Here is a 20,780-nt window from a genome sequence, read left to right as displayed (position 1 = left end):
TTCTCCAGCAAACTCTTTGTATCTTCTCGCACTTCTTACCAAGTTTGCTTTACTATGAGACTTCAGGGATGTTCAAAAGACTCAAGTGTTGCAAGATTGGGCCAGGTTTCATTGGTATGAGAATGACAACTATAATTTTTCATAGCTGATTGTGAATCCTGTGAAGAAAATGTGACATCATGCTGTTTTTTGTATGGTTTTGCTTTGCTCCATTTCTGTAGGGGAGTTGTTATGGGAGTGGTTACAGGGACCTTGGAAATATCAATAGATTGTTGACTCTATTGGAGTGGTTCTCCTGGAGGTGGCATTCATGGGAATGGTGAGGAATCCCACATGGTCACTTTGGGAGAAAGTCTTAAAGTCCTAAGGAAGTTCTGGGGTTCTATAGGGTCCAGGATGCAGACAGGCCTTGGTCCTCCATTCGTGGCAGCCTCCCATAGCTAGAATTCTGTCTGCAGACTTCCAAGGGCCAGTACTCCAACATTCTCGTCACTGTCTCAGCAAATGGGCTCTAGGCCTTGCGTTACTTGTCAAGGCCCCAATTCTTGCTGGCGTCCCCTTACCATCTCTTCAGAATCCTATGTGCAGTGGGGTCCTCAAAACTCCTGGGACCACAGCCCATTACCTCCCTGTCCTGAGCAGAGGTTTGCAGCTCTTCTTTTCTAGGCTGTGCTCTTTGTGGTCTTGAGTAGCTGCGAGAGCAGCTTCTGAGGAAGAACAGGAATTAGGAGCACTTTCCACTCTAGATGCTTTCATTCTGTGATGTGTCTTCTCCATACCCATGATGTCACTTAATGGAGTGTCAAGAGACTGACCATAGTCATGGCAAACTCCACCCTTCACTTAGCTCTAGGCATTAAGCTCTCAATTCCACCTGACCCTCACCCCCTGAAGTCAAGGAACTGTGACCATCAGCCAAGGCCTTAAGATGCCTTAATCTGCCCACTGCTGGCCAAATATAAAATGCCAGCTCCCAGACTGGCCTGGCATAGGCTTTAGTCTGTCCAAAGGTACTTCTCCCTGATTCACCACAATCTCTGATGTCAGCTTGTTAGACTGCCCACAATGAAGAGTTCTTGTAGAATTGAGACTTGAGAGGTACCATATGCCTATCTATAATCCCAGGAGGCTGAGGCAAGAGGGCCATTTGAGCCCAGGAAGTCTGAGGCCGCATGGCCAAAATTGTGAGATACCACCTCTTAAAAACAAACAGAAAACCAAACAAAACCACCACCACAACAACAAAAACTTGGGCCTTGTTCCTCAGTTGGTAGCTCAGTTGCCTTCTGGAAAAGCATGAGATTAGTAGAGTAAAGTTACTGAAATCCTTTTAATCCTCCTCAGAAACTGGCTTGCAAATTCAGTTCCAAAGCTCATTAACCTCTTTGGGACAGACTACCTCCAAAATATTAAAAAATGGTTTCTTGCCTTTCCAAGTGAAATCATAGTCCTCAGCATTTTGCACTGGTGGGAAAGCCTGAGTTGTCTGATGCAGGTAGGAAAGGCTGGGTCTGATGAAGAGGGTTCCGAGTTGGTGCCTTTTTCTATTATTAACTCCAGGTATGGGAGGGAGGCATAGACTGACAACTGTGTTTACAGTGCAGAGGGCACATGTGTATTTATACAAGCTGTGTGCATCCTAGATTGGCAAACAGGAATGTTTCAATTCTTCTGCTGGGAGCAGAGGGTGTGAGCCATCATGATTTGGGATGGAGGGTTAATATTCTCTGCAAATATAAACTCTTAGCACAGATGAGCTTTTAATGCAAATCAATTTCTCTCCCTCAAATAACTTTTAGGCTTCTTGGAAGACACAGACCATTCACTGTTGATCCTAACCTTGTATTTTCTTTTTTCTTCCCCTCCTTCGCCTCCCCAACCTGTTGGTAGCTGTCCATACCTAGCGGTGAAGATCACCCCCGCCATCCCTGTGGTTGGTGGTATCCTGTTCTTCTTTGTGATGGGGACCCTGCTTCGCACCAGCTTCAGTGACCCCGGAGTCCTCCCGAGAGCCACACCTGATGAGGCCGCCGACCTGGAAAGGCAAATAGGTAACACTGAAGGTCTGCCCTTCGCCTTTGGTCACTTCCCACCTGTGCCTGGCCCCACTGTGAGGACAGGCCAAGGTGCCGTGCAGGAGGGCAGGGTGCTTGCCGACGTGAAGAGTGACCAGGAAGGAAGGAGGCCGTAAGCAGATGACCTGAGTAGGAGGTGGGATGGAAGTGGTGGAGGTAAGGCTGGAGGCGCTGGAGTGCTGGTGTGGGGGCTCCGTTGCCATGCCAAGATGCTACTGCCAGTGATGGTGCCCAGAAGATTTTGGAAACCCAGGTGTCCATTTCTGTTCTCATGGAGCCTTGTGGTGACAAATCTGCATTTTTAGGTTGTTGTTCTTTCATCCCTTCTGCAGTCATTGTAGCTAAACTCATTTCCATTGTAAAAAAAAAAATCTAGGCAAGGTTACATCTTAGACTGCTGTCTTCTTTCTGCAGTCTAGAATCTAGAATTCCTTTTATAATAACAATATATACTTGAGACATATTTTGAGTTGAATAGCTTTATTTTTCCTTTTTAGAAACTAAAGCCCTTGGCTAGTACATTTTGAAGATATTAAACTGGATCCTAATCCCTCATACAGCAAACCTTAAAGATTTTTTTTTTTTAATCAGAGCATTTTTCCTTGCTTTTAAATGCTCTTAAAAGTTTGTACTTGTGACTATGCGGCCTTGCTGTGGTGTGCTGGTCAGTCTGACAGAGATGCCAGACGGGGAGGAAGACTCAATATGAACATCAGATAAAGCCTGGAAAATCACTTGGCAGAGATATTTCTGCCCTAGTCTTGCTCTGTGCTGACTTCCTTTTTTGGCCTCCAGGAAAGCTGAAGTCCCCCTTATTCACAGAATAAGCCGGTCCAGTGTGGCTCCTGCTGGAAAGTGTCTATTCTGGTGTTACTGTTCCCCAAGTGCCAAGTAAGGTATCTTCACAGCATCTGCCTTCATCCTTTGTTACCTGGGAGAGGAGCAGTAAAGGAACCAACACTGGGAGCAGTGATATTGATATTATTAAACCCATCTCACAAATAAAGAGACCACCCCCTACACTGGGGTTTAAATGGAAGGAAGGGGCAGAACTGGAGCCGAGGACCCAGATTTCTGAGTCCCTGACCTTGTTCCTTGTAGCTGTCACATCACTGGAGAGAAAAGAGGAAGATCAGGCCAGCTTCCTCCGAGAAACAAATGGGGATATACAGTCTGTGTCCACTTTACATCAGCTGATAGCTTGAAAATCCTCTGCTTAGTCCAAGAGCCCAGCCCCTACACTTCCAATGAGCAACTTCCTGCTATGATCGCGCTCTTGGTTAGTACAAGGGGCATCTGCCACATCAGCAAGATCAGGGACAGATTTTCTGCCTTCCTTACAAAGTGGGTGGTGAAAAGTGGTGTCGGAATTTCCTATTACAAATGCAACCTCTAAGAGGCACAGTTTCCTTTTGTCTTGATTGACACTGAGAAAGTGAAGAGGGGATTTACTTCTTGCATTTCTGTTGCTGTGGTTACAAGTTGATAATCTCAGAGCAATATTTTTCAACTTATTCTTTAAAAGAGTTGTGTCCATGGCCCCAAAAGTCATCAGTTCTGTGAGAGAACTAGACTGAGGAATGGATGAAACAAAATGTAATTTTTCTGCAAAGGAAAGAAGGAGAGCTTAAAAGACAGGATTCTGGCATGGCAGAAATGAGCAGCATGACAAGTTTCCTCTGCAAATTGTTAGAAGCAACCATTTAATATTTTTGATATTCAGCCAATTTGAGGAGCTGTCATTCATAAGTAACTGCTCAATGTTGGGCAACACTAGAGGTAGCTGGTAGCATTCTTGCCTGGGCAGCTTCCAACTCCAGCCTGAATTCTGAAGAAGAGAAAATTCTATAGCCATAAACACTAGTTATTTCCCTTTCTGAAGGAGCTGATAAGATTCGAAATGAAGCATAGAGAAGAATCAGTAACTAAGCTTCCTTTCCAAGAAACTATAAAATGAAGAGCAAAGTAAACTCAAAGCAAGCAATAGTAAAGCAATAAAGTTCAGACAGTAGATCAGTGAAATATGATTCAAAAATGCAATAGAAAAAATCAAGGAGACTTAAAGTTAGCTTTTTGAAAAAATCAATAAAATTGACAAACTTTTAACTAGGCTGGAGGTAGACAGAGAGAAACAGCCATACAGAGAGAAATTATAAAAATTAGGAACAGATATTTTTTCCAAAAAGGATATATGAATGGTCAATAAGCACATGAAAAAATGTTCAACATCTTTAATCATTCGGATAGGATGGTAGAAACCACTATGAGATACTGCTTCATACCTACTAAAATAACTCCCATCAAAAAGACTGACAATGACAAATGTTGCAAAGGATGTGGAGAAACTGGAACCCTTATACATTATCAGTAGGGATATAAAACTGTGCATCCACTTTGGAAAACAGTACCTCACAATTCTCCAGAAAGATGAAAATAGTTACCATGTGACCCAGCAATTTCACTTCTAGATATATATCCAAGAAAAATGTAAATATATGTTCTCACAAAGACTTGTATATGAATATTCATAAGTGCATTAATCCTAGTAGCCCCAATCTAGACACAACCCAAATATCCATTAAAGGGTGAATTAAAAGATCAATATACGGTATATCTACACAATGGGACACTACTAAGCAAAGGAACATACTTTTATTGATACACGCTCCATTATGATGAACTTTAAATACATCATGCTGAGCCCAAGAAACCAGATGCCAAAGACTATAAATGGTGTGATTCTATTTATAAAAATGGTCCACAAAAGACAAATCTCTAGTGACAGAAAACAAGACAGTGATTGCCTGGGACAAGAATACAAGTTGACTTCCCCTGACATGAAGGAACCCAGGGTGAGGAAATGGCCCAAAGGTAGATCAAGCAGGACATGGTGGCTCATGCCTGTGATTCCAGCATTTGAGAAGCTAAGGCACCAGGATTGCTGTGAGTATAAGGCAACCCTCAGCTACATAATGAATTCAGGGTCAGCCTGATCTACATGGTGAGACCCTGTCTCAAAAATTAAAAAACATTTAAAAAGAAAGTTAGATCAAGGTGATATCTGCACAATGAAATAAATTCACTAAAAATCGTTGAATTATATACTTAAAGATGAATTGTCATCTTTACAGTATATAAATTATACCTCAGTATAGCTATAAAAAAAGATAAGGGAGAGAAAGGAGAGAGGGAGCAAAAGCGGATGAAAGCAGAAGAGGGATTTGGAGTCATTTGGATGTGGGTTTGAGCCATCCTCCAGTTGTGAGACATTAGGCAAGGTGTGACTTTTCCAACACTCATCGCATTGTGTTCTATCTGTAAAATAGAAACAATGACATGTATCGTGTGAGGTTCAGATCAGTATGGGACATTACAGGGAAAGTGCTTGCTTATTTCAAGTACTAGTGAGCAGTGGGTTTTGTTTCTTCAGTTCTCCTTTTCTATCCAATTCTCTTTCCACTTTCTGCGAACATGGGTACTCATAAAGAGCTACCTGAAGTGACAGGACTAAATGGCAGAGCTGGAGCAATGTCTTTGGGACACTTTCTGCCTGTCCAATGTATCTCGAAGTCAAAGAGAAAGAGGCAGGCCTGTGATCATCTCCTTGGCTGCTCTAATCCTTCACTAGAAGTCCTTCCATACACTGCTTGGCTTTGGAAAATGAGATCTTGTTGCAATGAAATCTTAACACATTTATTTTGTGCTATTTGGCTAAAAAAGGAAAATGAAAAAATAGGCTTGGAAACTTTTCATTATTAGGGCTATCAATTCTAATTATCAGTCATATATCTCTGATAAAAGCCCATAATAGCCACTTGGAATCAGTCATCTGAGTAGTTTATTGAAGATTTTCCAAGGGTTTAAATTTTCAACCTTCTGCAGAGGAATGGGCAATGAGGAGGAGAGCTCTGGGCTTCAGAGTGTGTTCCAAAGCTCTTGAAATGCCTTACACTCCTTTCTTCTGAAAGCATGTTCCCAAGTAACTTAGGTTACAGTAAAAAAAGGCATCAAAGAAAAGCAGCAGAGACCCAGGGAAAACCCTGCTGAATGTCACTGAAGGCTTCTTCAGAAACTTCACAGCTTCCAAAACTCGCCCAAGGATGATCAGCCACTAAAACTGAGCTGGGTTTAGATAAACAATGATGAGATGCTGCCCTAGAAATCCCAGGAGCAAACCATTTAGTCTCAGTTAGGAATAGACCTTCCTAGTGACTGACATAGCAGAAAGCAGCAGGCTGATGTTATCTCCTGCCCTCCCAGTGATCCTGAAGATGCCAAGACTAGGAAGTTACTGTACAGACAGCAAGTCACAGCTTCTTGGGGAAATGGCCCACTGGGCTCCCAAAGCAAGGTTAGTGGTTTAGGAAATTCCCAAGTCACAGTAATCCAGACACCAAGCGAGAGACCCGATGGTCCTAAGCAAAGGTAGTCTTAACTAAAAAAAGCAGGTGGGCTTTTAAAAAAAAAATCATCTGTGTGGCAGAATGTGAAAGAATTATCACCTCCACTCTGCTCCTTTCAGTGGCTGGATAGAATGCCACTGACCCTAGACAGAGCGCTTGTTTGCACTCATGATCTTCTCTGCCTTCCTGTCCCCTCCACCTCTTCCTCCCCCTTGCCCATTGCTGTCCAATATTTGGTTAAATGGTCATCATTCAGCAAGTTTTCTCTTAGTACATGCTAGGTACAACCAAAAAAAAGTGGTGAACATTTCATTTTTTAAAAGATATGTTAGAGTAAAAGATACATTGCAGTTCATCTCCCTCAAAATATTCCCCCTCACTTTGAACACACATCCCACCATTCTTGCCACTTTGTGAAACAGTTCTGGGAGTCTTGTTTTGTGAGTGTTTTTAGTTGTGCTGTTGTGGCTACTTCCACGTCCTGAATCCATTCAATACTTTTACCATTCATGGTCATTTCGACTTTTAGGAAGAACCAAAAGTCACCTAGTGCCATATCCAGTGAATAAAGTAGATGAGGGTTCACCATAATGTTTTTACAAGCCTGCCTTTTTGTTGGATGGCACTCAGCAGTGGCACTCAACATATTTTTGACAACACCTCATAAAGATACTCAGTACAGAAGATTTCCAGAACCATTCAGAAAGCAAAATGAATGATGAGATTAATGTGTTCAAGGGAGGGTGCATTTGGAGAGGGGTTGATGGCAGTGTGTCTTTTACTACAATACATGTTTATTTAAACATTCACTGTATATTCGATCACTCTGCATAATGCAAATCACCACTTCCAACAGCAAAGTTTCTTTCGATATTTCCTAAATTTGTCCCTAGAATGGATATACTGTCAATTAGATTTTTAGGAAACAAGGTACAGCAATTTCCTGATCCTGAGGAACCCTTGGACTGCCCAGTTCTATACCATCCTGGACAGACAGGATCCAGAGGTAGGTTTCCATGACAGCAGAAGTATTGGCCCACCTGTTTGACTTGCTGGATTTTTTTCCCCAAAAAACATCTGAATTCTATCTTTAAGAGTAGAAACATTTTCATTAGAATTTTAGAGATGCATATGGATTTTTGATGAAGAAAATATTTTCTGATAATACTGTTTAAGCCAATTAAAATTCTTATAATCAATTTTCTGTGTAGCAGTTAAACTATGTCCAATTTTTTTATTGTCCATTTTTATTCTCTACAACTATTTTTATTGGAGTTAGTTTTTCTCTACATAAAATCTGTAACTAGGGTTTTTTTATTCACAATGTTTTTCAATGTTATGAAATCAGCCATTAAAATTTTTTCTTGTAGCACTGTTACTTCTGTAACAGTTTTTCATGGTAGTTTAATTTTTTACTATGTGAAATTTTTTGGTTTTGAGGTTTTTTTTTGTCATCGCTAGTTTCATTTTATGTTGATTATTTCTGCTTGTGATAATCGCCTTAAAATAACACTAAATTTTGATAGTTTCATTTCTTTCTACCGAATGAGTAGTCTGCGACTGAGTTGTTATGAAATGTCCCCTCTCCTATGCCATTGTTTGGTGTCCTGTACACTAGTTGTCCACACGGTTAAATATACACTGACCCTCTCCAAGTTGGCAGGATCAAAATGGTAGGTGTCATAGGTGGCTCTTTTTATCACCTTTTGCCTGTTTCAGAAGGTGACATTTTCTAACCATTGTCCAATTCCTATTTGTATCTCCCTATTTGCTTTCAAAAATCACAATTTGTCCTTTTTAAGTTTCACTCACAGTGATCATTTCAGCATCTTGCAAACATTCCACCAGCCCCCAGAGCTCTGTTCAGAGTTGAATAACACCTGCCTCTGAGCTTCCTTTCTGTCTTTACCATCCTCTCTCCCCTGCTGCTCTCTGTCCTGCTCTTGCCAGAGATGTTAGGATGCCACCTAATGAGCTTTTGCACTTTCTCTTCCATTACCAGCTCGAGCATTTGCTGTGCCTATAACCTAAAGCATTCCTGTGCTTTTCTCAGTCTTCCTTGGGAGTGGGCTTACTAGGCTAGGCTGAACAGATAGGATAATGCTCTCTTTTCATTGTGTGGGCATCGTGGCTAGCCTCTTTCAGTGAATTATCTCAACTCATACAGCAACCTCACTATTGTCTTAGACACTATACCACCCCTATTTGTGAGGAAGCCAGTGCTAAGAAAGGAAAGTGATTTGTCAGAGGTCATTTGGCCAGAGCTGGGAGTCCAGTGCAAGTGCATCTGACATCATACCCTGTGTTCTTAGCTTCTGCCTGGTCCCCGTCTCATCCTGTTGCCATGGAAACAAGGCCCTAAGCAGGAGATTTTTGGGTTCATGGAACAGGTAGCAATTCCCTTCCCCCTAAATTGTGCTTTTACCCTGCATCCTGGCAATGTCATCCAGCCCACAAATTTCTGGTCCCCTTGTCTGACTCTTCCCATCACATCCATGGGCTCAGACACAAAGCCCTGGGTCAGCATCCCATGGCTACAGGCCCTGCATCTGAAGTCCAGGCCCACGTGGGTAGAAATGGGAGCATTGAAGGGAAATTTCACACAGTCCAACTCCTCTCTTGGAGCTACCTGATGATACAAGTGCCTTTTGTCCAGAGGAAAGCTCACTGATGTCTAGAAATTCTGGGATGTTTGTGAATAAGCTTGAAAAAGGAGGGACCCACCATGACTGAAATCCCTTCTGGAAGAGACAAAGGCCTTTGAAGAAAATAGCACCATAGGAATAAAACAAAAGAAACAAAGGGTAGATTTTTTGTTTGGAAGGCAATGCTAGAACCATCTAGTGTGTACTGAGCCAAGGAAGGATAGGCCGTGAGTCCCACACAAATGCAGGGTGGAGGCTCTGAATGTCAAAGCTCTGGATTGTCTTTTTAAAAAATAAATCCCAGCCTGGGAGAATTGGAAACCAGATGTCACAACTCAAAATTATGGTATTTGAGGAAATACCAGAAGATTTTGAAGGGTCTGGTACTAAAGGAAGGAAAGAGGTGGAGATTTTGTTTTTCCACAGAATTTGGATGTGCAATTTCCATCCAGGACATTCATGGAAGCCTGCATTATTTCTTCTTCCTGTAGCAATTCAAATCGTGAGACTTCACCAAGCACTGGAATTGAACCTAGATTTTGACGCAGATATGTTTATGTACTCTTGGGGTTGGGAAACTGCACCATGTAATCCTTGGGGTGGAAGCTAAAGAAAGCCATCTTGCAGATCTTCTCTTGGTAGGTTCCCTTTACAAAACTGTCTTTTCCATCCTCTGGGTATCTTTGTGCGCGACAAGTGGCATTTTACTCCTTCTAACATGGAGAGAATATGAGACAAGAGGCATTTGTTTAGCTACATTGAGCCTAGGAGTTCTGATCCCCAAATCCACATAGATATTCTAGTGGTCACCCAGACTGAATGTCTCTTCATAGAGATCAGGATTATGTAGTGTTTTGTATAAAACTGATGAGCTCCTCCCTAAAAGCAACAATAGTACTTCATTTCAGATAAGGGGATCTCCGCTCTCCCCCTCATCATGTCACCGTCTTGAGTTTGTGTTAAGTCTGTACAATGACAAAATGAAGCAATATTTACATGCTTTGCTAAAAAACAACAATGTACTGTGATTATACTCTCAGATACAAGACCGTAAAAGGGGAAAGATGATGAAGGAACCAGGTTAGGGAAAAGTCAGCCATGAGACAGTAGGGGGCAATATGTTTCAAGAAGAGGAAGAAGAGGATCGAAAGGCAAGGAAGAGATGGGACATCTGGGACCCCCGTGACTCAAGGACATAGTCAAAGGAAGAGCATGTCAATGAAAATCCAAGGACCACAGTGCCAGACAGGGGCACTAAGGAAATTGGGGATTCATTACTCTATCCATGGTACACAGTGGCTTTCTGTGTCTTCCTCCCTTCCTCCAGAGGCGCTGGACTGAGGCAATGCTCTGAGGCAGACATTCTAGTTTAAAGGCACCCTAGCCACCATGAAGACGATCCTGGACAACTCCTTTAGATTATATATGAGTAAACTGAGGCTCAGAGAGACACAAGGACAAATCTGCCCAAAGCTAATCAGTGACAGGCTTTGCTTGTGGAACAGAACCTCTAAATCCTTACTACTCAAAGTGAGGTCCATGAAAGAGCAACATCAGCTTCAACTAGGAGTGTATTAGAAATGCAAAACCTCAGGCCCTGAGCCACCTTTAAGTCAGAATCTGCATTTCAACAAGACGCCAGTTGAGTTATAGAAAAGCTGAGAAGCACTGACCCAGGGCCTGCGCACTGCCACCTGGTGACTTTCCTGTCCAGCAGTTAGCATCTGCTTCCTCTCCTCATAAATTCTCAGGGCTGTTGTATTTTCAGGAGTTTGGCTAAGCACAAATCTGAAAATTCGGTCTAATAGCTGAACTCCCTGCAGATAAGTGGCATCTTTTTCTTTATTGTTACTTAGTAAAAAATGACCACATTAATAAACGCCCTCTCTTTAGAGATTACAAAGACCATCAGTGTTAATCTTATCAGTGAAGTGGTGCAGGATGGTGCTCACAGGATCTGTACCTAAACTGAGTGAGCCTAAATCCAAGCCCTTCCACTTACTATGTTACTTTGAGAAGTGGGCTGTGCCTTGGTTTCAGGGTCTGCTTTTCTTCATCTTTTCATTGACCATGAAAACCCAGTAACCAAAATACTTCACAAGTTTATTTAGCCTGTTTAGCTGCTTAAACACAGGGGATGATGTATTCTGTTCATTTTAGAATGCAAAGCTACATACATACCAATCTAAATTCAATAGGCAAACCGTAGGTAATGCAAAATAATACATTTAAATCACCCTCTGAATATTACTATCATTAGGACTTTAACTGGCACTTTGGGGGAGTAAAGCAAGATGATGAAATAATAGGTCTTCTGAGTGAAGGACTGAGTCAGTCAATCAGTAAGGTCTGTTTTAGAGGGAAGCAAGACAAGGCACTTCATCCAGAAATCAGCAGGGCAGTGCATTGGGCAAAAGGGACGCTGGAGCAACAACCTGGCCTCTGTTGAGAGCTGGGCCCTGGAGTAGGGGAAACTAGTCTGGCTTTTCAGGATAAAATGCCTTTGGAGGAAGCTGAGCAGCAGTGGGCAGGCCCTTTGTGCTGGGGAAGTGGGAGGCTTTTATTATTATGAGTACAGAGGTAGCATGCAAGGCAGCTCAGGAATAAAAGGAAACAAAGGCCTCAATGAGGACAGAGGCAATGGGCCAGGGTGAGGAGGTGTGGCAGGCAGGACCCCCGTAGTGGGCGGGGGGGATGAGCAGGGGCCACGTTGTGGAATGTAGCACCAGGCACACTGAGCACCAGAAGCACCTCAGGGACTGTCGCTGTGGCTGGAGATGCCCTGGGTTTTCCTGCAGAGAATCACAAAGAAAACTTGGTTCTGACAGGAAGCATCCTCCACTCTGCTTAATAACAGACACTCCAGGACCAGGGGTCAGACTTAAATAAGAGATGCTTGCCAAACAACACTGTCACCATGTTCCTGATTACCCCTAAATAGGATTGGCTCTAGAAAAAAACTCTTCATGGTATTTGTTAAAATGCAAAGTCATGCTTTACTCAGGGAGACCACGGAGACAGGGACTCAGTGGGGCTTTATACTAGAGAAAGGACACTGGACTTAACTCCAAACATAACAAGGAAAAGTGAGGCTTTTTGGCTAAGGGGCAGGGTGGGGGTCAGTGGATGGAAAATGGCTAAAAGAAAAGGTCGTGGATGGATAAAGCAAACTAGTAGAATCTAGAGGAAAGCTGGGCAGCGGTGGTGGCTTGGGGGGGGCGTCAGTCACCGGGGTAGCAAAGGATGAGGAAGCAGATCAGATACTAAGTGACCAGCTATCAAAGATGGGGCCTTCTGGATTCTTACTAAAAGTAGTCAAGGCAGAAACAAACACAGAAGCCCCAAAGTCAGGCCCTAGAGGAGAAGATAGTTCAGAGGAGACTGCCTGGAGTCCATCACAGATGCCCAGTGCTGTTTAGGTCCCACATACTCTGTGAGTGTAAATCTTGCCTCTGTGGTCCATACACAGGCCTGTCACTGAAACTCTGCCACAGTCCTCATCCTCTTTTACTCAGCTGTGATCACACCGGTGCCCCATTTCCTTTCCATGTGACTCCTCTTCCTTCTGTAGAATCCCACGCCGCCGTAGGGTAGAATCAATGCCAGGTCTTCTTAGATTTTGTTTTGTTTTCCCTGTGGTGGGGGGTGCTATATCTCTCTTCCCATCTGTGCCCTGGAAAACTTGACGATTAACTCTTATTTTGTGTTCTGGCACACAAGTTCTTATGTTAAGAGTCACTGCCTAGGGACATGAGTACGTTAGTATCTACTGTGTGGTCCCACATTCCATGGGGAGCCCTGAGAATCCCCGAGCCAGCACTCAGACAACAGGGTCCCCTGAGAGAGCCTGGGGGTGGGGGCATCGAAGTGGTGTGACCTGAGAGGACAGAGGCTTGTCACACAGGGGCTCTTCCTGACACCATGTCTGGTAAGGAAAAATTCCCCAACAGTTTTCATTTATCTACATTTACCTTCATGATTTTTGTTTGTTTGTTTGTTTTTGTTTTTTTGGTACTGGCGATTGAACTCTGGTCCCTGCACTTGCAAGGCAGGCCACCGAACCGCTGAGGTAAATCCCCGGCCCTATCTACATTTACCTTCTGAAGCTCCTATAGGAAACACTGGCTTACTACCTAGTTGGACAGAAGTGAAGATTATTTGGAAACTGGAGAGCAGCGGTGGTGAGCCTATGGCATGTTTGCCATGGCCACCTGTTTGTTCTCATTAAAAGCTCTAAAAGGTTCACTAGCACTGCTGTACAGTAACTGTTTTCTTGGAGAAAACAGAAGTCTATGTGGATGCCTGCCAAATTATATACCATCACACTTTGGAGTGTGCACTTCAAAAAAAACTCTTTGTTTTCCTGTAAGGATGGAAACCTGAAGTCCAAGGGTGAGTGAATAGGTGAGTGGCTCTTCATACTCAATAGAACTGAACAGGATTAACATTTCCCGTGACCATCACAAAATTAAAATGTGGCACGCTTGGGGTGCTCTCAAGCCAAACATCCACTAGAAAAGCAGTGCAAGCTGCATGTGTAATTACACATTTTCTAGTGGTGATATCTGAAAAGTAAAGAATGAATAAAATTAATTTAAATATTTTAGTTGACCCAATATATCAAAATATTACAGCAAAATATTCAACAAAAAAGTACAAATGTAACATTTTATTTTTTTTAACTGAGCCTTCTAAATCTGGTGTATATTGTATACTTACACTACATTTCTGTTTGAATTATTCATATTTCAAGTGCCCAATAGAATAGACACGGGATTATGGTGACCATGTTAGGCCACACAGACTTGGAGTACAAATTGAACCTAAATAGTTACTGGCATCTCTCCAGTGTAGCTGCCCTGTGTGTCTTGTTTTGGGTCATTTGAAGGAAACTAGAAAAAATGGCTTTTTTCTTAAATCTCTGAAGGAGAATTTCACTCATTCATTTTATAATATATATTTTTTTTTCAAGTGCTTGCTTGGTATTAGACACTGAGATAATAAGATTACATTCTTTTTGTTTTTTTCTAGCAATAGAATTATGAATGGGCCGGGGATTTAGCTCAGTGGCACCATACCTGCCTCACAAATGCAAGGTCCTGAGTTCAATTTCCAGTACAAAAAAAAATTATATACATATATATTTATTTATGAAGTTACAATCATTGCAGTCATCTGAAATATCTGAGCCGATCCATTATTATCATTCATTAATATGGTCAAATTCCATGCCATTTGATTAGACCATCTGGATAACTGAGAGGGTCTTAAAACCTAAATTGTGGGGGTCCAAGCCTCTGAATCAGGAGGTCTGGGTTGGAGCCAAGAATCTGCATTTCTAACAAGTCTCCTAGCAATGCTGATGCTGCTGTCTCTGCAAGCACCGTATTGGGGAGTGGTTTCTCCATTAAGGTTTTTTGCCTTTTGTGTGATCTACAAAGCTGCAGGCAGAGTCCCACATCCCTGGAGAGTTGGATAACCACAAGATTCCCACTTCCCAAAGGGATCCTCTGGGGAATAGATGGATCATCTTTCTGTGTCTATTTTTTAAGACACAAATGTAGTGACACAAATAGGAAATTCCTTGAGAAACTTATTTAGGAACAAAACCCAGGAACTGAATGGGCTGTTGTGGAGTCGTCTAAGGGAAAGCTTCTTACATTTCTGCTTTGGAGATCAGCATGGAAGATTTTAGCCACACCAGCCCTAGTGTGGTCAGGGACAGTTAGGGACTTCATCCCTTGAGCTCTACTATCTAAACCCTCTTCCAAGCTGTAGGTACAGAAGTACACCTACCACGGGAACACTGCCAGCGGAGGTGGCAGTGAGGGAAATAGCCTTTCTCTCTTCAGTTATTGTCGTTTTAGGATAGGCCTTTGACAGATCACGGGACAGTTGCAGGGTGACTCTCTAGGGCCCTTTCCTTACCCCTTGTGCCTTATATGACTCAACATAAATCTTAGATCATTTGGGTGAGCATTAAACTGTGAGATCTCCTTTCTAGAAAAAAAAAAAAAAAAAACAACACTAATTTTCTCCTAGATGTAGATGCAGGTTTTGCTCATATATCATATTGATCTCATGGATGCCAACAAAAAGGTCAAGTTCTTAGAAATGAATAGGAAAATGAAACTGGTGGCAAATGATGCAAATGGTAATCATGTCTGGATGTTGGCAGGAGGCTCTCTGACCCCCCAGTGCCTCCTACAGTGTGACTGTCTGTCCTGCAGCTGGACAAACTTTGGTTGGGAATAACCAGAAATATTTTGCATTTTTCTCTCAGTGAGCACTGAATACTTCTAACGTTTTTGTAGCATTTTTTAAAATCTTGCAACGATATATCCCAGACTTTAGTGAAAAATGTTGTTGACTAGCTGTTTAGTTAGAAAATTAATCACTACCAGCTCATCAGTTTATTTTAAGAATGGTGCTGTCTCAGGTACCATAGAATAATCAAAAGACCCCCAGCTGAGGGGCTAGCACACACATGAAACCTTCAACAGCTTTTTTTTTTTATTCTTTAAAACAGTAACATCAGCAAGGGTAGATGATTATAATGTGAGGTTTATAACCTCTACACTGTTGCCAGATAATTCTTCATTTTAGAGCCCATCCTGTATGTATTTCAGGATATTTAACAGCATCCCTGCCCTGTGCCACTAAAACTAACAATAAAATCATCTCTCAACATTGCCAAATGTTCCCTAGGGAACAAAATCACCCCCAGTGAGGACCACTGCCGTAAGTCAGCTGGCTTCTAAGGGCTAGAGGGACAGGACCTAGAAGAGAGGATCAGATTAGTCACAGGGAGTTGTCAGGAGAGAGTGAATCTGAGCAGGATTTCAAGAGACATGAAGGGTGTGCATTGCCCAGCAAGGTGGCCCTGGAGTTGGAGTGGCAGAAATTATGAGGAGGGATGTGTTATTTCAGAAACTAGCAACTGAACAGGGAAACAGGGAGACCCAAACCAGACCTTAGCTGACAAGGTTGCACACAGAGACAGAGGCAGTAATTACCAGATCCAGTTAGTACGTAGTAGGTAGTAGCTGCTCAAACCAGATTTCACCAAGCAGGAAAGCAGAGCCAGGAAAGAAAGAAAACAGCTTATATGGCACCCACTGTGTGCCAGGCACTGTTTTGATCTTACATATGTTAGTTTAAGTCTTTTCAACAACCTTTGAGGCAGGTGCTATCATTATTTCCACTTTCAATGGAAGGCCTACGACTTAAGTCTCTGGCAGCCTGCTCTTACCCACTGTGCTGGGCCAGGGTTAGTTAAGCAGTATGATGTCATTCTGTCAAAGGAGGACAGCAACAGGCCTGGAATCCAGGTGGTAAAGCAAGGCTTGAACAGAATGGAGCAACAACCTGAATTTACAATGAAGTCAGGAATTTGCAGGACAGTGGTTTCATGGGAAAGCCAGAGATGAGGGATCCAGGGAGCCAGTTCAGTTTCAGTAGCAGCCCTGAGACTCAAACAGGGAGTGCTAAGCTGACATTGAAGCAGAGGCTATGAACGGAGGGACAGGCGAGGTCTGGGAGAGGGTAGGAGGGAAAAGCTGCCCTCCATGAAGCACCAGGCCAAGAGTGGGCCGTGGGGACTGAAGAATTCCCTCTTTACCAGTAGAGCTTGTGAGAGATAGGAGTGATGAGATGGAAACACTGGGATGACAAGAAGCCTTGACTTGGAGTCAGCGGGAGTGGAGAGGTCCTTTGAGGAGAGGTGGACAGGGCTACAGGGCTGAGGCACCCTACCTCTAGAGGCCCTGGCCTAGAACCTAACTCTGCCAGCTCTTGGCAGTGCAGGTTACAAGCAGGTCATCCACGCTCCAGCCTCAGAGTCCTCTTATGGACAAAGGAACACACTGTTCTGCTGGGTACTGCACTTGGGGAGTTAAATGAGATGTTAGGTGCAGGCCTGGTGCAGTTTCTTGCTCATAGTGGCAGAGGAAGCCTTGGTGGTGGTGATGAGGCCAGCCAGAAGGGAAAAGTTGGACCCAAAAGCAGGTGGGGAGGAGGCTGCAGCAGTGCCCCAGGGAAGGAAGGGCCCTGGGCAGGGGCTTTGGGTGGCCCCATGGTGCTGTGAGGATTTGCGGGACTACCTATTCTGATAGGAGGGAAAACCTGATTTTGCCATGTGGCTCATTCACACAGGGCCTTTAAGTGGATGGACAGTAAGCAACTGGGGCTGGAGTGGATTTTCAAGTTTGGCAGAGCCGAGCAGTTAGATGTGTTCAGCATGATATTAGATTGATAAAAACAAAATGTTACTTTAGGAAAGGACTTTGGTTATCCTCATTTGCAAATTAAAGTCTAAAAACAACCCCAGTGTTAAGGTGCCTAAGCGGATTGTGGCATACCTCGTGTCAATGGGGAGCATGGCTCTCCACAGTCCTCTACTTTTATTCCCTTACCATAGAGCAGAGTGGGAACCATGGGTGGTTCAGTGCCCAGAAGGCAAACAGACTGGAAAAAATGAAGGCCACACCAAGGTGGGACCTTGTACTTAACAACTTGCCTTCCCCATCACCATCCTAATACTTAGCATACAGATTGCTGCTGATTTCCAGTGCATGTTTTTGATTGCCTAAAGCAGCAATATCCGATGGGCATCAGACATGAGCCACGGATGTAGGCCACACACATAATGTTAAGTTTTCCAGTAGTGAGTTGATAGTAGCAAAAAGAAACAGGTGAAGTCAATTTTAATATTCTGTATTTAATCTAGTTATTCAAAATATTATTACTTAAAATGTAATAGGTATTTAGAGAGTATTGAGACAGTTCACATTCTCCATGTTTGTACTTAATCTGAAGTCTGGTTTTTTTTGTTGTTTGTTTATTTTCTTTACAACACATCCCAATTCAGTATAGCCACACTTTGAGTACTTATATGGCCAGTGACCACCATGCTGGACAGCACAGTCCTGAATGCCTGAAAGGCTGCCATTCCAGGAAAAGCCTAATTATTCTGAGTGTGGGGACACTCATGTCCCTGATTCTCATTTGACTGCTGCCAGGTACACAAGATGCAGTTTGTGGCTCATTTCCCACCTCAACTGTTCTGCTCTACTAGAAGGAAGCTGTTTGGAGCCACTGATCACCCAGAGAGGCCACAGGTGGACCATTTAGTGACAAAAGCAGCCAATCTAGAGGGCCGACATCTAGCCCTTCCCAAGTCTTGAAGAAAACAAACTGTTAGCTTTGGTACAAAAATAGAATCCAAGTTTATGGGGAGGAAGAATTTCTAATATAAAAAAGCAACAGCCCATCAATAAAGAAAGATTGGATTCAGGCTATAGCAATAAAAAAAAAAACTCTAAATTGTGGTTTGGGTTTTATTTCTTCTGTTTGAGATCCTCACCTCAGGACCTTATGATTCCCTTTTTCTGCTTGGCAGCACATAGAGTGGTTGTAAGGGTCATTATTAACACAAAAATTATTGGTGTGACCTCTTTCAAAATGCACCAGTGAACTTTGAGGGTAAAAACCAATATAACAAAGTTGAAGCAACTTGAAATAGAGATGCTTCTTGCCTGCTATAGATTCTGCTGTCCTGGCGAAGTCCACAGGGAGAGAGAAGCCTGCAAGAATTGACAACATCTGGAAATATGGCTTGTAGGCCTGGCTGCTCAGCCCCAATCTCAGGAGGCTAGATCTCCCTCCACCTCTCCAAAGCAAACGGCAGTGAGCACTTCTGAATCTAATCCTGCTTCAGAACCGCTGGAGCACAAACACACCCACAGTGTGATAACTGAGGGCTTCCTCAAGCTTCCCGGACTCCCTCCTGAGATAAAAGCAGTTAACCATTGCTCTTCCCTGGTGATAAATGATTGTTGGTTTTCTTTCATCAATATTTTAATAACGATTTGCACATTTTGGCAATAATGGATACAGAGCCTGATAGTAATTACAGAGGCAGATTGCAGAAGTGACTCAGGAGGTGGTGAATGGCTGTCAACAGCAATACTGTCTCTCTGACACACACCTGGCTGCCCGGGAGCCTTCTGAAGCAGATGTACTGAGAGCTGTTGGTGCAGAGAAACAGTTGACCCCCCTCACCCTCTAATGCGCCCCTGTTCTGCAGGACACCTTTGCTCCCAGAACATGAACTGAATATCCTCAATCCAAAACCTTGCTTCTGAATTCAGGGCCCTACTATCAGCCATTCTCTGCCTGTGTTAGCAGAAAGAACCTGCTCAAGTAAGAACTGTCCCAAATCTGCTTGGGAGAATTAGACTCCACTGCCTTGGAAGATACTTTCTTAGAAGAATATTGCTCTTCATGGCTTTCAAAGTCATGTTCAAGTTGTTGACTCGCTGTTCTCTTTTTCTCCATTTCAAGCTTTATCAGTATCGTTTTGGGGTTAGACCAGCTGTAAACGTTTCTTCACCCAGTAAAGAGTCTGAAAGAAATGCTCTCAAATAACCTGGAATGTATAGAAAGAAAATTAGGAGCTGTGCTTCCACACAGAATCAAGTTTTAAAAATGAATGTGAAAAACCAAAATGATAAAATGACATAAGCAGTCCAATGCAAAAGGCAATTAAAATGGGATCTATTTACAGGACAGCTGGGAGCAAAAATGAAGCTTACCTAAAAATAAATACAAAGATGCTCATTATAGAGTTATTTATAATAGTATAAAAATTAGAAGTAACTGGGCTATGCATTTAGCTCAGTGGTTCCGGAGCCTGCCTTGCAAGCACAAGGTCCTAAGTTAGATCCCCAGTAGCAAACCAACAAAAACAAAAAAACAGAGCAACAACAACAAAATGACATTAAAAAAATAGAAGTAACTTAAATGAACAATAAGAACATGAATAATTGAAGTGTGTATACTCTATGATGACTATTGAGGTCATTAAAATGTTGATGTAAAAAATACTTAATGGTATATAAAAATCTTGATAGAATTTCAGTGAACATACATGAACAAAAGTATATGTACATTGTGATCTTAATATGTGATCTGATAAAAATGCAGTTGAAGTTTAAACATAAAAGTTTATTACAATAAAATACACAATGCATTAATCCCCATCAGAGTACTTTCCTTTGCTTCAAACATACTTGTCCCATCCTTCTGTCACTTTCTGAAGCGGCTCTGGAAGTTCTCTTTTGTGAGTGTCTTTACATGGCTAGCTACACGGCCTGAGCCAATTCAAAATGTTTGTGTCAATTTCTGTCAAATAAAAACATTATAATGTGCCCTCATCTACCTTATCCACTGAATCTAGCACCACACAACTCTGGCTCTTCCCCAAAGTCAAAATAACCATGAAAGGTAAACGTTTTGAATCGATTCAGGACATGGAAGCAGCCAAGACAACACAACGAAAGACACTCATAAAAATGACTTCCAGAACTGCTTCAGAAAGTGGCAAGAATGATGGAATAAGTATGTTTGTAGTGAGGGAGAGCATTTTGCTGGAGATTATGGGCAATGTGACTTTTATTATAATAAAGTTTAAGAAAAAAATGTAAACCTTCCCCATATTCTGTGATCACACCGCATATCATATAGAAACATAGAAAAGTGACTAGGGCCAGGGATTCAGCTCAGAGGTTCGCTGGCCTGCCTTGCAAATGTAAGGACCCGAGTTCGATCCCCAGTACCAAAAAAAAAAAAAAAAAAAAAAAAAAAAAAAAAAAAAA

General features: G+C 42.6%; 1 protein-coding gene across 3 annotated transcripts in view; it reads left to right on the top strand.

The window, feature by feature from the left end:
* Zdhhc14 (zinc finger DHHC-type palmitoyltransferase 14) overlaps window positions 1-20,780 on the top strand; it is a 271,332-nt gene that overhangs the window by 159,331 nt on the left and 91,221 nt on the right. For all 3 annotated transcript variants that reach the window (XM_033763299.1, XM_010625218.1, XM_010625216.1), the window contains exon 2: window positions 1,891-2,051. In XM_033763299.1, the coding sequence (XP_033619190.1) occupies window positions 1,891-2,051 (161 nt within the window). The remainder of the gene's footprint in view (window positions 1-1,890; window positions 2,052-20,780) is intronic.

Source organism: Fukomys damarensis, unplaced genomic scaffold (genome assembly GCF_012274545.1).
Source record: "Fukomys damarensis isolate Sample0158 unplaced genomic scaffold, DMR_v1.0_HiC HiC_scaffold_14, whole genome shotgun sequence".
NCBI lineage: Eukaryota > Metazoa > Chordata > Mammalia > Rodentia > Bathyergidae > Fukomys > Fukomys damarensis.
Note: the sequence above shows the minus strand (reverse complement) of the source record. Positions and strands in the feature narration are given on the sequence as shown.